At 46.1% G+C, this 18,045-nt stretch overlaps 1 protein-coding gene across 4 annotated transcripts in view; it reads right to left on the reverse strand.

Annotated features, from left to right (window-relative positions):
- Nucleotides 1-18,045, reverse strand: part of DLGAP1 (DLG associated protein 1) — a 456,386-nt gene that overhangs the window by 80,441 nt on the left and 357,900 nt on the right. For 3 of the 4 annotated variants that reach the window (XM_060243934.1, XM_060243933.1, XM_060243936.1), the window contains one exon: nt 7,930-8,037. The exons of the other annotated variant lie outside the window; for it this stretch is intronic. In XM_060243934.1, the coding sequence (XP_060099917.1) occupies nt 7,930-8,037 (108 nt within the window). The remainder of the gene's footprint in view (nt 1-7,929; nt 8,038-18,045) is intronic. 4 annotated transcript variants of the gene reach the window in all.

The following is an 18,045-nucleotide window of genomic DNA, read 5'->3' on the forward strand; positions in this document are numbered from 1 at the left end:
TGGGGGAGGGTGAAATTATTTCATTCCAGCTTTTTTTTTCTGAATGACTTACAGAAATCTGTAATGCTAACAGTAACATAAACTGGCTTCTTGTTTTTAAAGCTGAACTTATTTGAGTTGGAAGGAATGAACTATAACCTCTGTTATGTTTCTGGTAGCAGTACATCTGGGTTTTTTTCCAAAAGAGATTTTAAAGAAATATTCAGCACAATTTCTAGCAAACTGAAACAAAAAACTTTAAAAAGGTGGTACTGTAACAGAAGTCAGTACTTCACAATTCTAAAATAATATCAATATATAAAAGCAGACAGGTAGTAAATGTCTAGCTTGGCACTCCATTACTAAATATAAACACATTCACCTGTGTACACTCTGCTGCTTGGAAAGGGAAGGGGCAGTACTAAAAATAGTTGTAAGCAGGGCTTTTTTGTGGGAAAAGCCCAGCAAGAATCATTTGCATATTAGGCCACACCCCTGATCTCACCATAGCTTCACACAGGGCTTTTTTGTAGAAAAAGCCCAGCAGGAACTCATTTGCATATTAGGCCACACTCCTTAACACAAAGCCAGCCAGAACTGCATTCCTGTACGTTCCTGCTTAAAAAAAAACCCCTGGATGCAAGAAAATCTAAAGAAGAAATGTCAAATTAAGGAACTTTTGATTGGCAGTCAACTTGGAGCCTTAACACTCAAGACAGTTGGCTGTATTAGTCTGTTACAGAAAAAAAAAGGAAGATGCTCAGACTATCAGGTGTATGGTGGCATAAGCTATATAAACAAAGCCTACAGAGAGAGAGAGAGAGAGAGAGAAATTCAACCACCAAACAGTGGGGCCAGACCGAATTCAAGAGGCAAAGTCTGTGACATTTCTATGCCAAATTCAAATGTATGCAAGAAAAGCACAGTCCATTCATAACTGCAGTAATCTTCTGCTAATTTAACAACTGTAATTGTTACATAATCCACTATTCCTCATTGAGAACAGTAAAAGTATACACCAATGAGATCCTTTGGCTTGAACAGATGCAGGACAGCACCCCCAAAATCTCATATGGTTTTGTACTCTAAGAACTCTTGGGTTTATGAAATCAGTAGTGACGGAAATGGCATCTATTTACACATTAAAATAAGATCTCTTGGTCAAATCAAGAACTGATAAAAATTCTGGCAGGGAGGCGGGAATAACATTGGGTACACATATAAAACCTTCTTTGAAATTCCAGAGCTCACATTTTTCTGGCAAGGTCTGCAGGATAAATAATCACAGCTATTGAAATGTTCTCTGCAAAGGCAGGCAGTTCCCAGTTGATATAATAATAAACCAAGGAAGGACCATTTAACTCTCTCCTAACTATTATCAGCAGATCCATGTTTTCCTCTATCCTAGGCAGATTGCCTATGCATATTTGTGTTCCATGTACCATAGTTGGTTTCAATATCACAGCTTGGATCCTAACTTCGCACCAATAGGGTCCCCAAATTCAAAGAAGTGACAATCAGAACGCAACCCAAAGTTCACCAATGGGTGACTAGATTTCACACTTTTGGTCCAATGACAATACAGATCCTAGTCCTGTACTAAATTGGGACAATAACTGAGCTCTTCCACTGGAGCTCAGGAAAACTCAGGTTACGATAAGGGCCCACCTTCTCTAGTCTTCATTTTTTTGCAGTTGGTTCAGCTTCGGAACCTTCTTCTAGCACAACAAGTATGTAGTCACCCGACCTTCCTTATCAAGAAAGATGCAGTATGAGTTTCTCTTTGTGTCATTGTTCCCTTCCTGGAATTCACTCTCTAGTTCCTCCTATTAGCTCTCTTAGCTGTCTCTATCTGCAGTCAGTCTGATTTACTGCCATCCATATCCTTCCCATAGCATCCTGACCTGGAAAGGGACACTTTTTTGTTTCATTTCAAAATCTCCTCACCCTGGGTTGGTTTTTTTCTGGAACAGTTATAGGGGAGAAATATAATTGGCACTAAAAGTAACTGTGACGGGGTATCTAGCCTGAGATTGTGCAAACTGAGTGGTCTTTATTGGATAGCCACATATAAATTGCTGCTGTGTTGTATCCATTAAATAGTTCAATCTCATTGTCTTGCTCTTCCTCTTTTTAGTCTGTATTTTGGTTAGGTTAATAAGGTAACTTCCCAGTTGTATCTGATGAAATGTGCATGTACGCAAAAGCTTATACCCAGAATTAAACTTTGTTGGTCTTAAAGGTGCCACTGGACTCAAACTTTGTTCCTGTTTCTATTCCTCCCACCTTTCATTGGAAAATTTATTGTGCCAGGCCAGAGACAATATATACACAGGTTTAACAATCCCTTTCTACTTTAGGACTTGGTTTTTCATATATAGAGAACACATGGCAGGGCTGATATGGGGACTGAGTTGGGTAACAGTGTGTGAGAAAATGTTGCTTCCAATTAGGAACCTGAACTGAATTCAATCATTATCAGTAAATTTGATCTAATGAAAGGCAATGTATTTGGTAGCACCAGTTGGTCCAAATCTGTTCTGTATTGTATTTGTTTAATATCAGAGCAGAAAGGGAATAAAAATTGATCTATATTTAATACCAAACTTTTCAACTGTGAGTGAAATACCATGACCCGCAGATTACAGCAACTATTTTAGGCTGAAATTCTGTAAGGAAATATGTGCTTTAGAAATCCATGGGATACCTCTAAGTAAATGTACATTTGTTTGTGGTACCAGCTCCACTGCACTTAATGGAATTAAATGGTTTACAAACCAGTTGCACATAAAATTATTTTGATTGCAAACAATAGTATGGGAGATTGCTTCTGATATTCTCTCTACAATGATAGTATTTATTACCTTCTTGCATATTAATGGACATAGCATTCCCATGGCAGGTATCTGTGGTACAAGGACATCAGTGTGAGATGGATTTAATTACTTGAAGAGAAGTTTCATTGTTTCCCTTGCATTTTCTTTTCTTTTTTTTCCAAAGGGAGAAAAGGAATCCTGCAGGAAGACTTTACAACTTGGTGTATAGTTTATGGCAGACTGATATAAACCACAAAAAGTCAGAAAAAAATATTAGAGTATTATCATTGTCTACCTTGAGACTATATGTACCCCAAATATGATTCAGGTTTAGATCTCTATCAGACAAGAATATATTTAGCAGCATTAAAAAAAAAATCTCTGTGCATATTTCACCAATTTTCAAGCAACTGCAATGGCTTCCTATTCATAGCCTGACAAAGTCTGAGGTTCCAGTTTTAGCCTTCAAAGTCCTAAACTATTTAAGTCCACAGTATAGTCTGCCCATGTACACTGTAGTACCCTCAGATTGTAGAACATACACTCCATCTAGCCACCCTGAGCCTGCATTGGCGGGGAGGGTGGGGTATAAATAATTTTATTATTATTATTATTATTCTTTTGTATGGTGAATACAATTCTGATACCGTATTAGTGATGCCAGCCCCCAGGTGGGAGCAGGGGAGCCCCCAATTGTTGGGTTCTCCCCAGATGCTGGCCGGCTGGCTGGCAGGGGGAAGCCCCACCCTCAACAGTCATCCATGGGCCTGTGCATGCTTGCATCCATTTGTCTCCTTTTCCTGGCACTTTCCTTCCTCCTCCCTGTCCTCCTCTATTGATGGTTCTTTCCACGGTGAGGTCAGCTGACCGAGCATGTCCGAATGTGGCTTGACAGCTCCTGAGTCCAAGATATGTGTCGGCTAATCACAGAGCAGGAGTGAATGAAGTTAGAGTCCAGTTTCACTTTTAAGTCCAACAAAGTTTTATTCAGGGTATGAGCTTTTGTGTACAGGCATATTTCCTCAGACAAACTGGAATAAAACTTACCAGTCCAGACATAGGAGGGCGAAGTGAAGAAGGTTGAAAACTTTCTCTCTGCCTTCTTTCTCCACACAGGTTTTCCTTGGAAGCCAGGGGTCCCTGCAGCTTTGGTGTCCCTGAAGTCAGCACCGCATCTGGAGCTGCCATTGCAGCACTCAGGCAAAAGGATGCACACGGCAACTGTCCAATCCATGGGGCAGGTAGTGCCTGGGACTGGCCACCTTGCCTCCTGGGCAGTTTAGCTGGTGACTGTGGTGCAGTGGGGCTGTTGCCTTTGGCTGGATGAGGGGCTGCCAGGGGTCCTTGTTTGTGTGTGTGTGTGATTGTCTTTTTGTCTGGAAGAGGAAAATTTCTCACAAGAAAGGCAGAGAGGGGCAGGCAGGTGGCTGAAGCCAATCAGCTCAGCAGGAAGGGCTGAGGGATGGATGCAAGAAGAGAAATGGGAACTGGGGCTGGGGCTATCAGCTGGCCTCATTACTTGAAACTGGAGAGGCCTCACTGAATAGAAGGTGATGAAGGGAAGGAAGACAGGTGGTGAGGAGGATGGAAGGAACTTGTTAAAAGTCAAGGGGGCACAGGTGGGAGTGTATGTGCACTGCTGCATCCCAACATGATGATGTCACTCTACATGATGTCATCACATTAGGGACAGTCCTTCCCCCTCTCAGAACATCCCCCAAATCCCCCTACTGGGAAGAAGATGGGACCTGGCAACTCTATCTTTCATTCAAACACTGAGTTCCTTAAAGAAAATGAGGTCACGCCAATTCAGGAAAGTCATATTTGAAACTAATGCTTTATTTAGCATTACAAAGAGAAGTTTAATACAGAGGAAAAGCAAACCTTTATGTAGCATACACACACTTCTCATGGTGATTCAAGAGGGAGACCTGTTTGCAAACTGCCAGTTGCTCAAACAGTTCCTTCTAAAATTACTTACAGTATTGTATTGCCATGTTATTCTTTGTAAGAGCTGTGAAACTGGAATTGTTGCACAGCCCTCTCAACAGGACCTGGTTCAAATAAAAGATATCACCTAACCCATTTGGGTCTTTTACTTCCTGTTGAAATGTACTAACTGGTCTGCTGGATAACAGAGGCAAACAGAATTGTTTGACTGATCTAAAGTATTTGGATTAAAGGATTTTTTCCTATATGAGAATCTTCTATCTGAATGGCAAAACAAACGTTGCACATTCATTATTCTTAAAGGAATCAGATAAAGATACAAAGGTGTGTCCATCACTTAGCACTGGGGAAAGGAGTTTCACTCTGTCGGTTTCACAGAATCCACAGAGTTTCAGGTAACTGTTGGGATTTTTGCATGATTTGTGAGATGTATGTTACTGCATCTTTGAACCAAAATAACATGCTGTTTTATGATATCTTAAGACTAATGAATTTATTGTGGCATACATTTTGTGAGCTGGACACATATTCTTACACCACACCAATTGTGAAACTGCAATCCATAATTTTGTGTTCTGTAAGCATTTGTGGGTAAAAGGCAGTTGTTCCATAAATCTTTAAAAGATTAAAAGATTCTAACAGCAGACTACCATCAGGTGGATGATACTGAAAGAGTGCTTTTCAGTGGTATTCTTATTCTTGAGGTAGGCTTTGAGTGAACTCTGTTCTGTGCTTAATACTCTTCAGCATTTTTATCATACATGAAATGATTGAGGGCATCTTTACCAGATTTAAAGATGACACAAATTTAGGAGGGATAGCTAATATCTTAGAAAAAACAAAATTAAGAATGACTTTGGTAGGTTGGAAAACTGGGCTGAAACTCACAAAAAGAAATTCATCAGAAACATTTGCATTTTAAAAAGGGTAAAGGTAGTCCCCTGTGCAAGCACCAGTCATTTCCAACTCTGGGATGACGTCGCATCACTACATTTTCACAGCAGACTTTTTACGGGATGGTTTGCCATTGCCTTCCCCAGTCATCTACACTTCCCCCACCCAGCAAGCTGGGTATACATTTTACCGACCTTGGAAGGATGGAAGGCTGAGTCAACCTTGAGCTGGCTACCTGAACTCAGCTTCCGCCAGGCTTGAACTCAGATCATGAGCAGAGAGCTCAGACTGCAGTACTGCAGCTTTACCACTCTGCACCATGGGGTTTTTAGTTTTAGGCAATAAGAATCACATGCACAGCCATAGGGTAGGAGATAATATAGTCAATAGGACACTGAACATTAGTCAGCAGGTTATGTGTTTGCAAAAATATATAATGTGATTTTAAGCTGCATTAACAGAAGAGGACTATCCAAGTTCCACTCTATTCCATGATAGTCAGACCTCCTATGGAACATTATGCCCAGTTTTGGTCACAGCCCTTTAACAAGGATAGAGACAAATTGTAACGGGTTCATAGAATGAGATAAAAAATGGTCATGGATCTGGAAAACAATTCTTATGAGAAAAGGTGGAAGGAACTTCATATGTTTTGCTTGGAGAAGAGAAAATACAATAGCACAGTTCATATACTTGAAGGGATGTCACACAGAAAAATTCAGAACAAAGTTTGAGTCCAGTGGACCACCTCTCCTGGTATGTCTCCTAAAGAGCATTAGGATCTGTGGTTAAGAACCTCCTGGTGGTCCCTGGCCCAAAAGATAGTCAGCTGGTCTTGACGAGGGCCAGGGCTTTCTCTGCCCTGGCCCGCAGCCTGGTGGAACTCTCTGCCAAGCAACATCTGTGTCCTGCCTGATTTATTAGTTTCACAGGGCTTGTAAGGCAGAGATGTTCCACCAGGCCTCTAGTTGAGGCCAGTGATGGTTTTTCCATCTGCCTGACATCCTGACCTCTGCCCCCCCAATGAATGCTAGCACTGCTATCTTTTTAAAAATGCTTTGAATGTACAAATGCTGAATGTTTTAAATATTGTTTTTATGGTTTTAACTTGTTTTTTGTATTAATCAAATTATTGTAAACTGCCATGAGGCCTGCGTAAGTGGGAAAGGGCAATAAAAAACCCACAAATAAATAAATAAAATAAGACCAACAAAATCTAATTCTGGGTATAAGCTCTTGTGTACATGCATGCTTCACACAAACGCTTATATCTAGAATTAAACATTGTTGGTCTTAAAGGCACCACTGGACTCTATTAGCTCAAAACAACACAGCCACCAAACAGAAAAAATATAAATACTTCTCCTGCTCCACAGAACCAGACTAGATTTAATTTTTTTACATTACAGAAAGGAAGGTTTCAGATGAGTCTTAGGGGGAAAAGTCTTAATAGTACTCAAGTGTCCACAGTATTAATTCAATAGGCCATTGTACACTGGCAAGACAAGAATGTTTGAAAAGGCAGGCTGTGCTGCATGGTACTAAGTCCTGATGTTTACAGGAAGCAAAATGTATCCATTCACTTGGACAGAAATGTAAGTTCAAGGAAATGCTGGGAAAGGAGTTCAGTCCTACAGGGGCTAACAACACTAGCATATGAACAACATTTTAATTAAGATCATCAGGGCATAACAGAGACTATGCGGATGGTGATTATCAAGAGCAGAGACTGGAAAATAGGGTCTGTCCCTTGTACAAAGGGACAATTGCGGCAGCACACAGAGTTAGCTGCAACTTATGTCTTAGTACCCAAATATTACAAATCATATTTGAGTTGTCAGCTACTCTCTCTATGACGTATTCACTTTGATTCCATCTCTATACTCGCTCTGATTACTTTTTACCTCCTTAGGATTTTTACTGATCTTATACACTTGGTATAGTTTAGTCATGTGCATTTGGAATCTCTCTCCAGTTGTGGAACTCCCTCTATGGCCTTCATTTTTAGCAAATATCTTATTTAGAACTTTGCTAAAGTTTTGGAAACAATGCTTTGAACTTGTCTGAGAGGGTTGCTTCCCACACATGAAATAACGGTTACAATCTTTCACCAGCTCTGATCTGGTGTAATACAATTAGTTGGCACCTTGCCTGCCTACTCCTGCTGCCCTGAAGTCATCTGGGAATACTGGAATTGGGTTGTTTGAAGTCCCCAGTTTCAGAAAGATTTGCTGCTATGCCCCAACCACACATATTGGAAAAATCACCTGGGGATGAAAGGGGGACACACCTTTGTAAGACTTGTGCTCCTGTTTCTGAGGAGCAGTAGATAGATCTTTCTTTTTGTCTTTCCTTTCAATGAGGACATCTTTGACAGAGTACCCAGAAAGTTTGCCACCTAGGAACAGAGGAGAGATTACATTTAGATCTGACATCCACATTTTGGTGGCCTAGATGCAGGTTGCAGCAGACCACAATATAGTTCTGGTCAAATACAGACTCTGTAGTTCACAGAGAAGTCAGCTAGGAGTTCAGATAGCTGAATACGATTTTCTACCCTTTAATCTCTTGCATGATCTCTATCCATTTCTCTGTTATTAAAGTTACCAAATCCTTTTGCTGCTATACAGTTTATACAGCCCACATTCAACTTTGGGTTCTAGTGACACCTGATCAGTGATGAGGCTGTGCGCAGATGGGTTTTGTGGCTCGTAAGGATTCACACTCACTGTTTGACCGGCAGGCATCAGACTGCATCTCTCCAGTCATGTTGATGGGAGATGACCCTGCCTTGATAACGGTCCTCTGCCTTGGGGCAGCTCCACAGGTAAAGTCAGAGTCCCTAGCATCTGCATGTAAATTGGATTTCTGGAATAAAGTGGTGTCTCCTTGGTGTCAGTTCTTCAATATGGGAAGCTGCCAGAAACTGTTGAAGAGATTTTTTGGGGGTGGGGTGGGGTGGAAGGCATGAACTAGCTGTCCACTTCCTCACAAACGTAACAGAGGGAAAAGGGGAGCAGCGTGTCACTGTATTTTCCATATTTCACCACTGTTCTAGTTGGCAAGAGTAAGCAAGCTTCTTTTCTGTCCAGAGAAGCACTGGAGGGAGAGAGGGCAGCTGAGTGTTCAGCAGATGGTTTTTGTGTTGTGTGTGTGTGTGTGGTGGTGGTGGTGCTGTACAGACCAGTGTGGCCAAGCCCTGGGTTACCAAGTCATCTCTGTGCCTAGGCTAACTAAAAAACTAAGGACAGGGTTGTATGAAAAACAAAAAGCAAAGCAAAATGAAGAAAGGAAATTATAAAAACTGAGATAGGTAGTGGGTTTAGCTTTCATATTATGAAGTAGCTTGGACCAACTTCCCATCAGAAAAAAAGCCAAATATTAGGAACTCCTCAGAAGAGGTTGTTGAAGTTGGTTGGCTCTACGTTCTTCTATTTAATATGAACACATCTTTGAACTTTTTCTGCAGTACATGCATGTTCCCACAATTCATATACAATCATTTTACATACTAAAAGCACATATCGCAAAGAACATGATGGCAAAAAGATCAAAAGCAAAACCTGAAATTACAATCTTTTCACTGAGGCATATTAATGTCTTATTCTGTAATGCTGAGTATCTCTGGCAGTTTAATTCAGTTTCACATATGCTATAACTTTATTCCAGGTCCTGTTTTGAAATAAATAATTCTGTTCTCTGTAACAAACCCAAGTAATTGACACCCCCTGAAATTACAAAGTGACTTAATTCCTACTGTTCTAGTTTCAGAAAATAATTTCTCCTGTCACAGTTAGTTAGAAGGCATATAGTGAAATATACATATATGCTTTTCATGGTCTGGGAAAAAGATGACGGTATAGCTATTATTAAACAAACAAACAGTTGTTCAAGTGTGCCAGAATGTAACTTGTTTCTGTTTCTACATACATTTTCATGCAAAGTAGATTTAATAAACCAATGGAACCTTAGAAACATTTTTTTTTAAAAGTTTACAATTGCCAAAAATCTTTACACTTTAAGATGCACACTGTTCTGGGAGAATGAACAGTTTCAGTTTGGCTTTGGAATTTGTTCTCATCCCCTGGGAACACACAGGAAACAGCTGCAAATTCACACTGTGGTTTTCCCTCATCAGTTTCCCCCTTCCAAGAGCAATCCAATATCAGGACACCCACTGTGGAGTCAACTTCCTCTAAAGGAAAGAGCATTAGAAGCCCACACAGCAGAGGCAGAAATTAAGAAGCAAGAGCAGGAGCTATTGGGCTTACAGAATTACCCCTAAATATTACCCAGAATTCAAAAGTGTTAGGGTTAATGCAAACAGTAACTTAAGTCTCACATTAATGTAAACAGAAGTTATGCATAATCTGCTCTGACCTGGACAGTCCAGGCTAGCTCAATTTCCTCAAATCTCAGAAGCTAAGCAGTGTCTAGTATTTGGATGAGAGACTTTCAAGAAATACCAGGGTCATGACATGAAGGTTGCGATCACACACACTAAATAATGCAGTCAATCCATTTTCCAACTGGATTTTACTGAGTAAACTGGCAATATCCAATTGGAAAGTGCATTGAAAGTGGACTAAAGTACACTGTTTAGTGTGTGTGATCGCAGTTCTAGGTAGGCAATGGCAAACCACCTCTAAATGTCTCTTGCCTTGAAAACCTTATGGACTTGCTGTGGCTGTAGCTGTAGCAAAGGTCAGCTGTGACTTGATGGCACTTTCCACCACACCACACCACCATGCAGGATCAACTTTCTGAGGACTACACCCCTGCTTGCACAGGTACAGTCTGATATTTTCTTATTAGGATTGTTATTGTTAATTTAATGTATATGGTTATTATTATTATTATTCCATATTGCTGAAAAGGGAGCAAGAGAAAAAATACAACTTGCCTACCCTAGTGAGTTCATGGTAGAGAAACAGCCAGCCCAAGGCTTTTGGCTACCCTAGGCTGGGTCACTCAACCCCCTGCCCCACCTTGGGGAGACAATGTTGCAGCAGTAGGTTTCCAAGGCTACTGGTCTCTTCGAGAACAGGGGGTTTGTCTGGCTGACTATGGTATAACAAGATCTGGAGCACAAAGAGAATTTTAAGGAATCCAGCTAACCACCCTTCCTTGCCCTCAGCTTAAATAGACTGAGGAAACGCAGACCCATCTGCTCTGAAAGTAGTTTCTAGAATTTACCTGGCTAAGTCCTAATGGGGCCAGAATCTGGTGAGGGACTAAGTCCCACTCACTGGATAGAACATGGGCCGCCAGCCTAGTGCTGCATCTTCTCTCAGCTGCATCTTTGTGAGCCTCCTGCCCTCATTGCTCCTGATGGCTGGTGAAAAATTCTGGAGGACTAGTGGTCCAGGCTCTATTCTGGCATGGCTGATGTGTAGCCGTCACAGGATCTGAGAAGATAGCTAAGATACAGCCACATCAGCAGGCTCCTTGAGATCAGCCTCTGGAGCTGACAGATCAGTGTAATGGAGGAGCTGCTACTGTACAGGGTTTTCCCTGAGTCCTCTACTTTTCCTCCACGGATGTTCACAGTTCCTTGGGCTCCTCTTCTGAAGATTCCAAGTCTGATTCCATGGACCATTCAGTAGGGGTCATGGCATGCAGGAAGATGGCATCCCCCCAGCAGTACCAAGGCACAAAGTCTGTAAGGCAAAGAAGGCAAGGCACTACCCACACTCTTCACTGTGTGAATTATGGCAGTGAGGCAAGGCGCAGAAGCATCATCTGCCCTCCTTGTCACTGTGAGGTAATTTAGTGAGGGAAGGAGGAAGAGGACGAGAACCCACCCCTCCATGTCAGCTTTGGGCAAGGGAGGAAATGAGTAGGCTCCCCCTACCTGCCCACTGGGACTGGAGGCACATAGCAGTGCTATTACTTGCTGTCGCAGACCCCAATGCTGTGGGCAGACCAGGGTCAAGTGGAAAGGCAAGGCTGGTTGCTGCCCCTCCACCTTTGGCTCCCCTGACAATCACCTAGGTGCACCTAGTGGACAGACCAGCCCTGTAAAGGAGAAATTAAGGATGTAAGCTCGGATATATCCAGTACAAGTATATAGCTGAAGGAGATGTTTAGTGTGGCTGGCACTAGGCTGCCAAGGGGTGGGCCTCAGTGGGTAGGGAAGGTCACTCACCTCACTGCTGAGGTGATTGCTCTAGAAAGGAAGCCCTTTCCCATTGTTGCAGAGCCTCTACAAGCTGCTCCAAGATACTTATCCCCAGTATATGATCACTGCTTGCACCATGGTGTACTCATTGTATAGGGCTGCCAGGGACCACATGAAGGCATCATTGTCCAATGATTGTGGAAGACCTTCACAACTGACATTTGTATCTGCCCTCAGTCACAGCACATGTACCTCTTGCTGACTGCACACTGGTGGCAATCCAAGGATATTCTGGGGGGGGGGGGAGTGAGACAACCAGTGGCAGGCAGTGTGGGAGGAGTTGCCAGGCAGGCTATTGCTAGCCTTTGCTCAATGCCAAGATATTGGATGAAGTGTGCATACAGGTCCTGGAATGAGGCACACATAGTGACCAATCTTTCTGCCACCACTGAGAGTCAGTCAGTGGCATAGCGAGGCAGGGATGTCTCCATGGGCTACATGGAAACTGATGGCATAGATATTAGGGCAGCAGCACAGGCTTTGGTCCTAAATTACTGTGCAGTCTGGCTGCCTTGGAAATGGCTGGCCAGGTTGGTTTGGCTTGGATTCTCTGGTTTGATGCTGGCTGTTGGGCTTGCTTCCACATTGGCTCTGGGTTCTGCTTGGCTGCTCAGTTGTTGGGCTTGCCTTATGGCCCATGGTTCTGCTGGGATTCTGTGGTTTTAAATTAGTTATGTTTAGTTTGTTGGTTCTGTTTGCATTGGGAGCCTGCTAGCCAGTGATTGCTTGCTCTTATATGTAAGAGTATTGGCTTTGCTTGGAGGAAGCAGGTAACAATGGAGACAAGCAGGATGGCTGCAGCACCATGCTCAGGGGCCTGTACAAATGGATTCTGTGGTCCAAATCACTTGTAACTGGGGTAGGTCTCTAGTGGACATGCAGTGCTAGGTTCCCAGCAATTTAGGGGAGATTTGGTTGAAAAACAGCCACCTCAGTCCCGCCCCCCCCCCATGTCCTCCATAGGGAATAATGGAACCTGAATAATTCTGAAATTCTGAGGAGAAATATGAGCTCAAATACCAAAATGGTATTGAGGGGACAAGAATACTCCCAAATAACAGTATTTATGCCATTCCCAAAATCCAAATCTGACCGCCACATCAGCCCAGAGATGGACCGGCCACAGCGGGGAAGGAGGGCGGGGAGTGTGACTGCACAGATGACCACTCAGAGATCATCAGTTACAGGTAGGAAACCTGTTTATCTTCTTCGTGGTCTCTGTGCATCACACTGATGGGAGACTAGCAAGCCACAATCATACCTGGAGGCGGGAGCAACGGTCTATCAACGGGAAGCAGACTGCAACACCGCTCGGCTCACGGCAGATTCGCTGCGTCCTCGCAGGTCCAGCACATAATGGCGTATAAAGGTGTGCCCAGAGGACCAGGTAGCGGCTCTACAAATGTCCTGCAGCGGGACACCCCTCATGAAGGCAGCCGATGTGGCCATCGCTCGAGTGGAATGCGCTCTGATGGGCCCGGGCAAGGGTCTCTTGTTCAATAGGTAACAAAGTTTGATAGTCTCCGTTATCCACTTGGACAACCTTTGGGCCGAAATCCTTTGCCCCAGAGAAGGTTGGATGTAGGACACAAAAAGTCTGAAGTCTTTCCTAAAGGGCTTTACGCGATGCAGGTAAAAGGCCAGCGCCCTCTTCACGTCTAGGGCGTGCAATCTACGCTCAGCATCAGTGGTCGGATTAGGGAAAAAAACCGGTAGGCACGTTTCCAGGTTAAGATGGAACGCTGAAACCACCTTCGGGAGGAAGGTGATGTCGGGCCGCAGAAGCACTCCGTCTTCAGAAAAACGCAAATAAGGAGGATCGCAGTGCAGAGCTGCCAATTCCCCTACTCGCCTTGCTGAAGTTATGGCTACAAGGAAGGCCATCTTCCAGGCTAGCAACTGGAGGGAACACGTAGCCATGGGCTCAAATGGTCTCCCCGAAAGAGCTTGAAGAACCAGAGTCAGATCCCAAGCTGGGGCCAGCTGCCGCACTGCCGGGTACAGCCTCACAAATACCTCTCAGAAAACGTTTAGTATCTGGGTGGGCAAAGATGGTATGCCCTTCCAACTGCGAATGATACGCTGAAATGGCTGCGAGATACATGCGGACGGAGGAAACTGAGAGCCCTTTGTCCAGAAGGGACAGTAGGAAATCAAAAATGATAGGCAGGCCCTCCTTCACTGGGTCGCTAGTTCGAGTCGAGGAAAACTGGACGAACACCCCCCACTTATAGGAGTACGCCCTGCGGGTGGAAGGCTTTCTGCTATTCAGCATTACAAACTGGGCTCTGTCAGACAGAGGTTCTACTGGAGGCGCCAGGCTGTCAACTTCAGTTGCGGGATGTCGTGATGCACCACCTGCCCTCCATGTAGCAACAGCAGGTCTGGGACCTGAGGGAAGTGGTGAAACACCCCGTCGGCCAGGCGGAGAAGCAACGGAAACCAATGTTGCCTGGGCCACCAGGGCATCACGAGAATGCCCTCCGGCCGTTCCCTGATGATCTTCTGGACCACCCTGGTAATCAGGGGAATCGGTGGGAAGAGGTATACCCTGTGCTGAGTCCAAGGTACAAGGAGCCCGTCCCCGAGGGACAACGGGTCCGCCCCGCCCCTGCAGCAGAAGAGAGCGCACCTCCTGTTCGCCCTGGTGGCGAACACATCAAGCTCGGGTGTCCCCCACAACAGGAAGACAGGGCGCAGGAATGTCCAATTGAGCTCCCACTCGTGTATGGCAGAGCCCCCCCCCCCGACTGAGGAAGTCCGCTTGGGTGTTCAAGTCCCCCGGAAGGTGTGTGGCTACCAACGACGCCCCCAGGGCAATGCACATTTCCCATAGAGCTAAGGCCAGTCCACAAAGCCTGCGGGAAACTGTGCCTCCCTGCCGGTTCACATACGCCATAGCTGTGGTATTGTCCGTCAGAACTGCCACTGTTCTGTTCCTAAGGAATCTGTGGAAAGACCGGACTGCATGGAAAATCGCTAACAGTTCCAGGAAATTGATATGGTTGTGTACCTGGGACTGGGGCCATCGGTCCCCCACACAGAATCCCTGCGCCCCCCTGCCCCACAGAGAGGCGTCCGTAGTGATTGTGAGGGAAGGAGGTTCTTTGTGGAAGGGCGCTCCTTCCAGCAGATGGGCTCTCTGTGCCCACCAGTCGAGAGATGCCAGGACCTCTGGTGGGAGAGTCAGGTGACACTCGGGGGAGTCCCTTCTGCACCTGAAGTGCGCCAGAAACCAGAACTGCAGAGGTCGCATGCGAAGCCTCGCAAAAACTAGAACCGAGGTGGTGGCGGCCATTAGACCCAGCAGCCACTGATACTGACGAGCCGAGCCCACTGGGCAGCGTTGAAGAGACTGTACTGCCTGAACGATGTCGTCTGCCCGATCGGATGGTAGAAACGCTCTGCAGACCCGGGAATCCAGGATGGCCCCAATGAACTGGACCCTCTGTGAGGGCTGGAGCCGAGACTTCTTGTGGTTCACCTGCAAGCCCAGGTTCTGAAGCAGCGAAAGAGTAGTAGTGATGTGGCACAGCAGAGTCTCCCGAGAGGGTGCGACTAGCAGCCAATCGTCGATGTACGGAAACAGGGTTATCCCCTGTAACCGTAGGAAGGCTGCAACCACCACCATAGTTTTTGTAAAGACCCTGGGGGCCGTAGAAAGGCCAAAGGGTAGGGCCCGATACTGAAAGTGGTCGGATCCAATCGTAAACTGAAGGAATTTCCAGTGGAAAGGGTGAATGGACACGTGAAAGTAGGCGTCTTTTAGATCCAACGTGGCCATCCAATCCCCACGGTTTAAGAGAGGAAGGATACCAGGCAGAGATGTCATCCGGAACTTGTGGTAGCTGATGAATAAGTTCAAAGCCCGGAGGTCCATAATGGGCCGCAAGCCTCCGTCCCGTTTGGGGACTATAAAGTAATGGGAGTAGAACCCGAGCCTGCTCTGGTCCGAAGGAACACGCTCGATGGCATCTTTTTGAAGAAGAGAGAGGACTTCTTCTCTTAGCGTGTCCGTGGGGTTGGTGGAAACGAAAGTGGGGGTAGGAGGGTTCTGAAAAAACTCTATAACGTAACCCCTTCGAATTATGCTGAGGACCCATTTGTCGGTGGTGATGGTCGACCAAGCCTTCAGGAATGGGAAGAGGCGGGTATGGTCCGGCGAAGAGGAACGGCATAGGAAAGGGGCCGGGAGGCAGTCAAAGGCCCTGCTTGGGTTGTTTAGACCCTTTCTGTCTGGACGACTGTCCAGCTGGAGGAGAGTACTTTGGCTTTGGAGTGTATTGCTGCTTGGAATATGGCGAAGCAGACTTGGGGCGCCATGGCTGGTCCGGTGATTTAGGGAACGGTTTCCTGTTCCAGGGCTTTGGCCACTGACGTTTGGACTGAGCTCGTGAAGTGGAGACCCCCAGGTTCCTAGATGTTTTTATGCTCTTGTCCATTTCTTGCAATACCGAATCGGTGGTTGCACTAAACAGACCAGAGCCGTCAAAGGGCAAGTCCTCTATGTAGGCCTGAGTATTGTGTTGGAGAGCCGTGGACCGGAGCCAGGAGTGGCGACGTAACGCGATTGCAGTAGTCAAAGTCTTCGCGCAGGTATCACCGGAGTGCTTGGAAGAGTTCAGTTGCTGCTTAGCCAGCAGCATGCCTTCCTTCTGAAGTTTGCGGAGGGCAACCTTGCTCTGCTCGGGGAGGCTAGGAAGGAGTGTCGAGACCTGGTCCCACAGGGCGTATTGGTAGCGACCCATACAGGCCGCATAGTTGGCGATTTTAACACCCAAGGACCCTGCAGAGTATAGCCTTCTGCCCATGTTGTCCAATTTCTTCCCCTCCTTATCAGGAGGAGTGGAATGAGTCTTTTTGGCCTTTGAGGACGATGAGACTACAACAGAGTTCGGTCGAGGATGATTATGCAGGAACTCCGCCCCCGATTCCTGGATGCGGTACATATGATCCAGGCGCCTAGATGATACAGGCGTCGACACTGGCTTATCCCACGAGGTCTTGGCTGTATGTAGCATGACATTAGTCAAAGGCAGGGCCACCGCAGTGGAAGTGTCCATTTGCACAATGTCAAACACGGTGTTAGTAATGACAGGCTGGGGTTGCACAGTAGTGAGCGACAGCGACTGGGCCATCCGCTTGATAAGATCCCCGTAGGATTTTAAGTCCTCTGACGGGGAAATGGGCTGTTCCTAAGATGTCTTCTGCGGGGGGGAGGTTTCCCCGGGTGAAGACGCCTCCTGTTCGTCAGCAGATGAGCCCTCATGAGATCTAGAGGATCTAGCTGGCGAATCCGATTGGTCAGAGACGTGTGGCTCGGGCGGCGACACTTGGCGCTTGAGCTTAGGCTTCTCCAATGGGGCTCTATGCCGGACCGATAGCCTCGTGTCCTCGACATCGGGGGGCTTCGATGCCGAAGCAGAAGGCAGACGGCGCGGTGGGCGATATGATGTTCTGGACCGGTAGGAGGTGTTGGAGGATTGGTCCCAATCCAACTGATGAGGAGGGAGCCATGGGAAAGATGGCTGCATGGGGTAAGCCCCATACAAGTATTGCCATTGCCTCTGATCCCACGGGATCTGCGAAGGGCGCTGCGTATCAACATTCCGGGCTCGAGGCGAGCGGCTCTTGGATGATCGGTCCCTGAGTCCCCTTTCTCGGTCCCGAGAGTGTGGACTACGGGATCGACGAGGTTGGAGTCGAACCGATGGGCTCCGTTCGGTACCGGGGCGTTGTGCAGACTCGATCTCTCGGTCAGAGTCGGAGGAGATGACGAGCTCCATTGACATTGAGGCTATTGGCTGAATTGGGGAGGCGAGCAGTTTCAGCGGCGGAATGATCGGAGCTGTCGGGTCGGAAGGAGAGGCGGGAGCGGTGGAAGACAAGGATTTAAGCCTTGGCTTATCCAGTCTTCTCGCCTTCTTCTTCTTCTCACTTTGCAGACCCTTATCCTCTTTAGACCGCTTAGCAGGTACAGAGGATTCCGACAAAGGAGCCGAGGCAGTGCGTTTTGTATGACACTCGGCGTCGGAAATAGGGCGCTCGGTATCGACCATCGATGACGTCGATGTTGATGGCAAATCGGTAGCGATGGGTTGATCGACCCTTTCTGCTGATGAATGGACCGGAGACAAGGTCTGCTCCATGAGGGCTGCCGCGAGTCTCGCCGCCCTATTCTTCCGGGTCTGTTTTGAGAATTTTGCACAGTGCGTGCAAGAGTCG

This window comes from Heteronotia binoei, chromosome 7 (assembly GCF_032191835.1).
Source record: "Heteronotia binoei isolate CCM8104 ecotype False Entrance Well chromosome 7, APGP_CSIRO_Hbin_v1, whole genome shotgun sequence".
In the NCBI taxonomy this organism is placed as follows: Eukaryota; Metazoa; Chordata; class Lepidosauria; order Squamata; family Gekkonidae; genus Heteronotia; species Heteronotia binoei.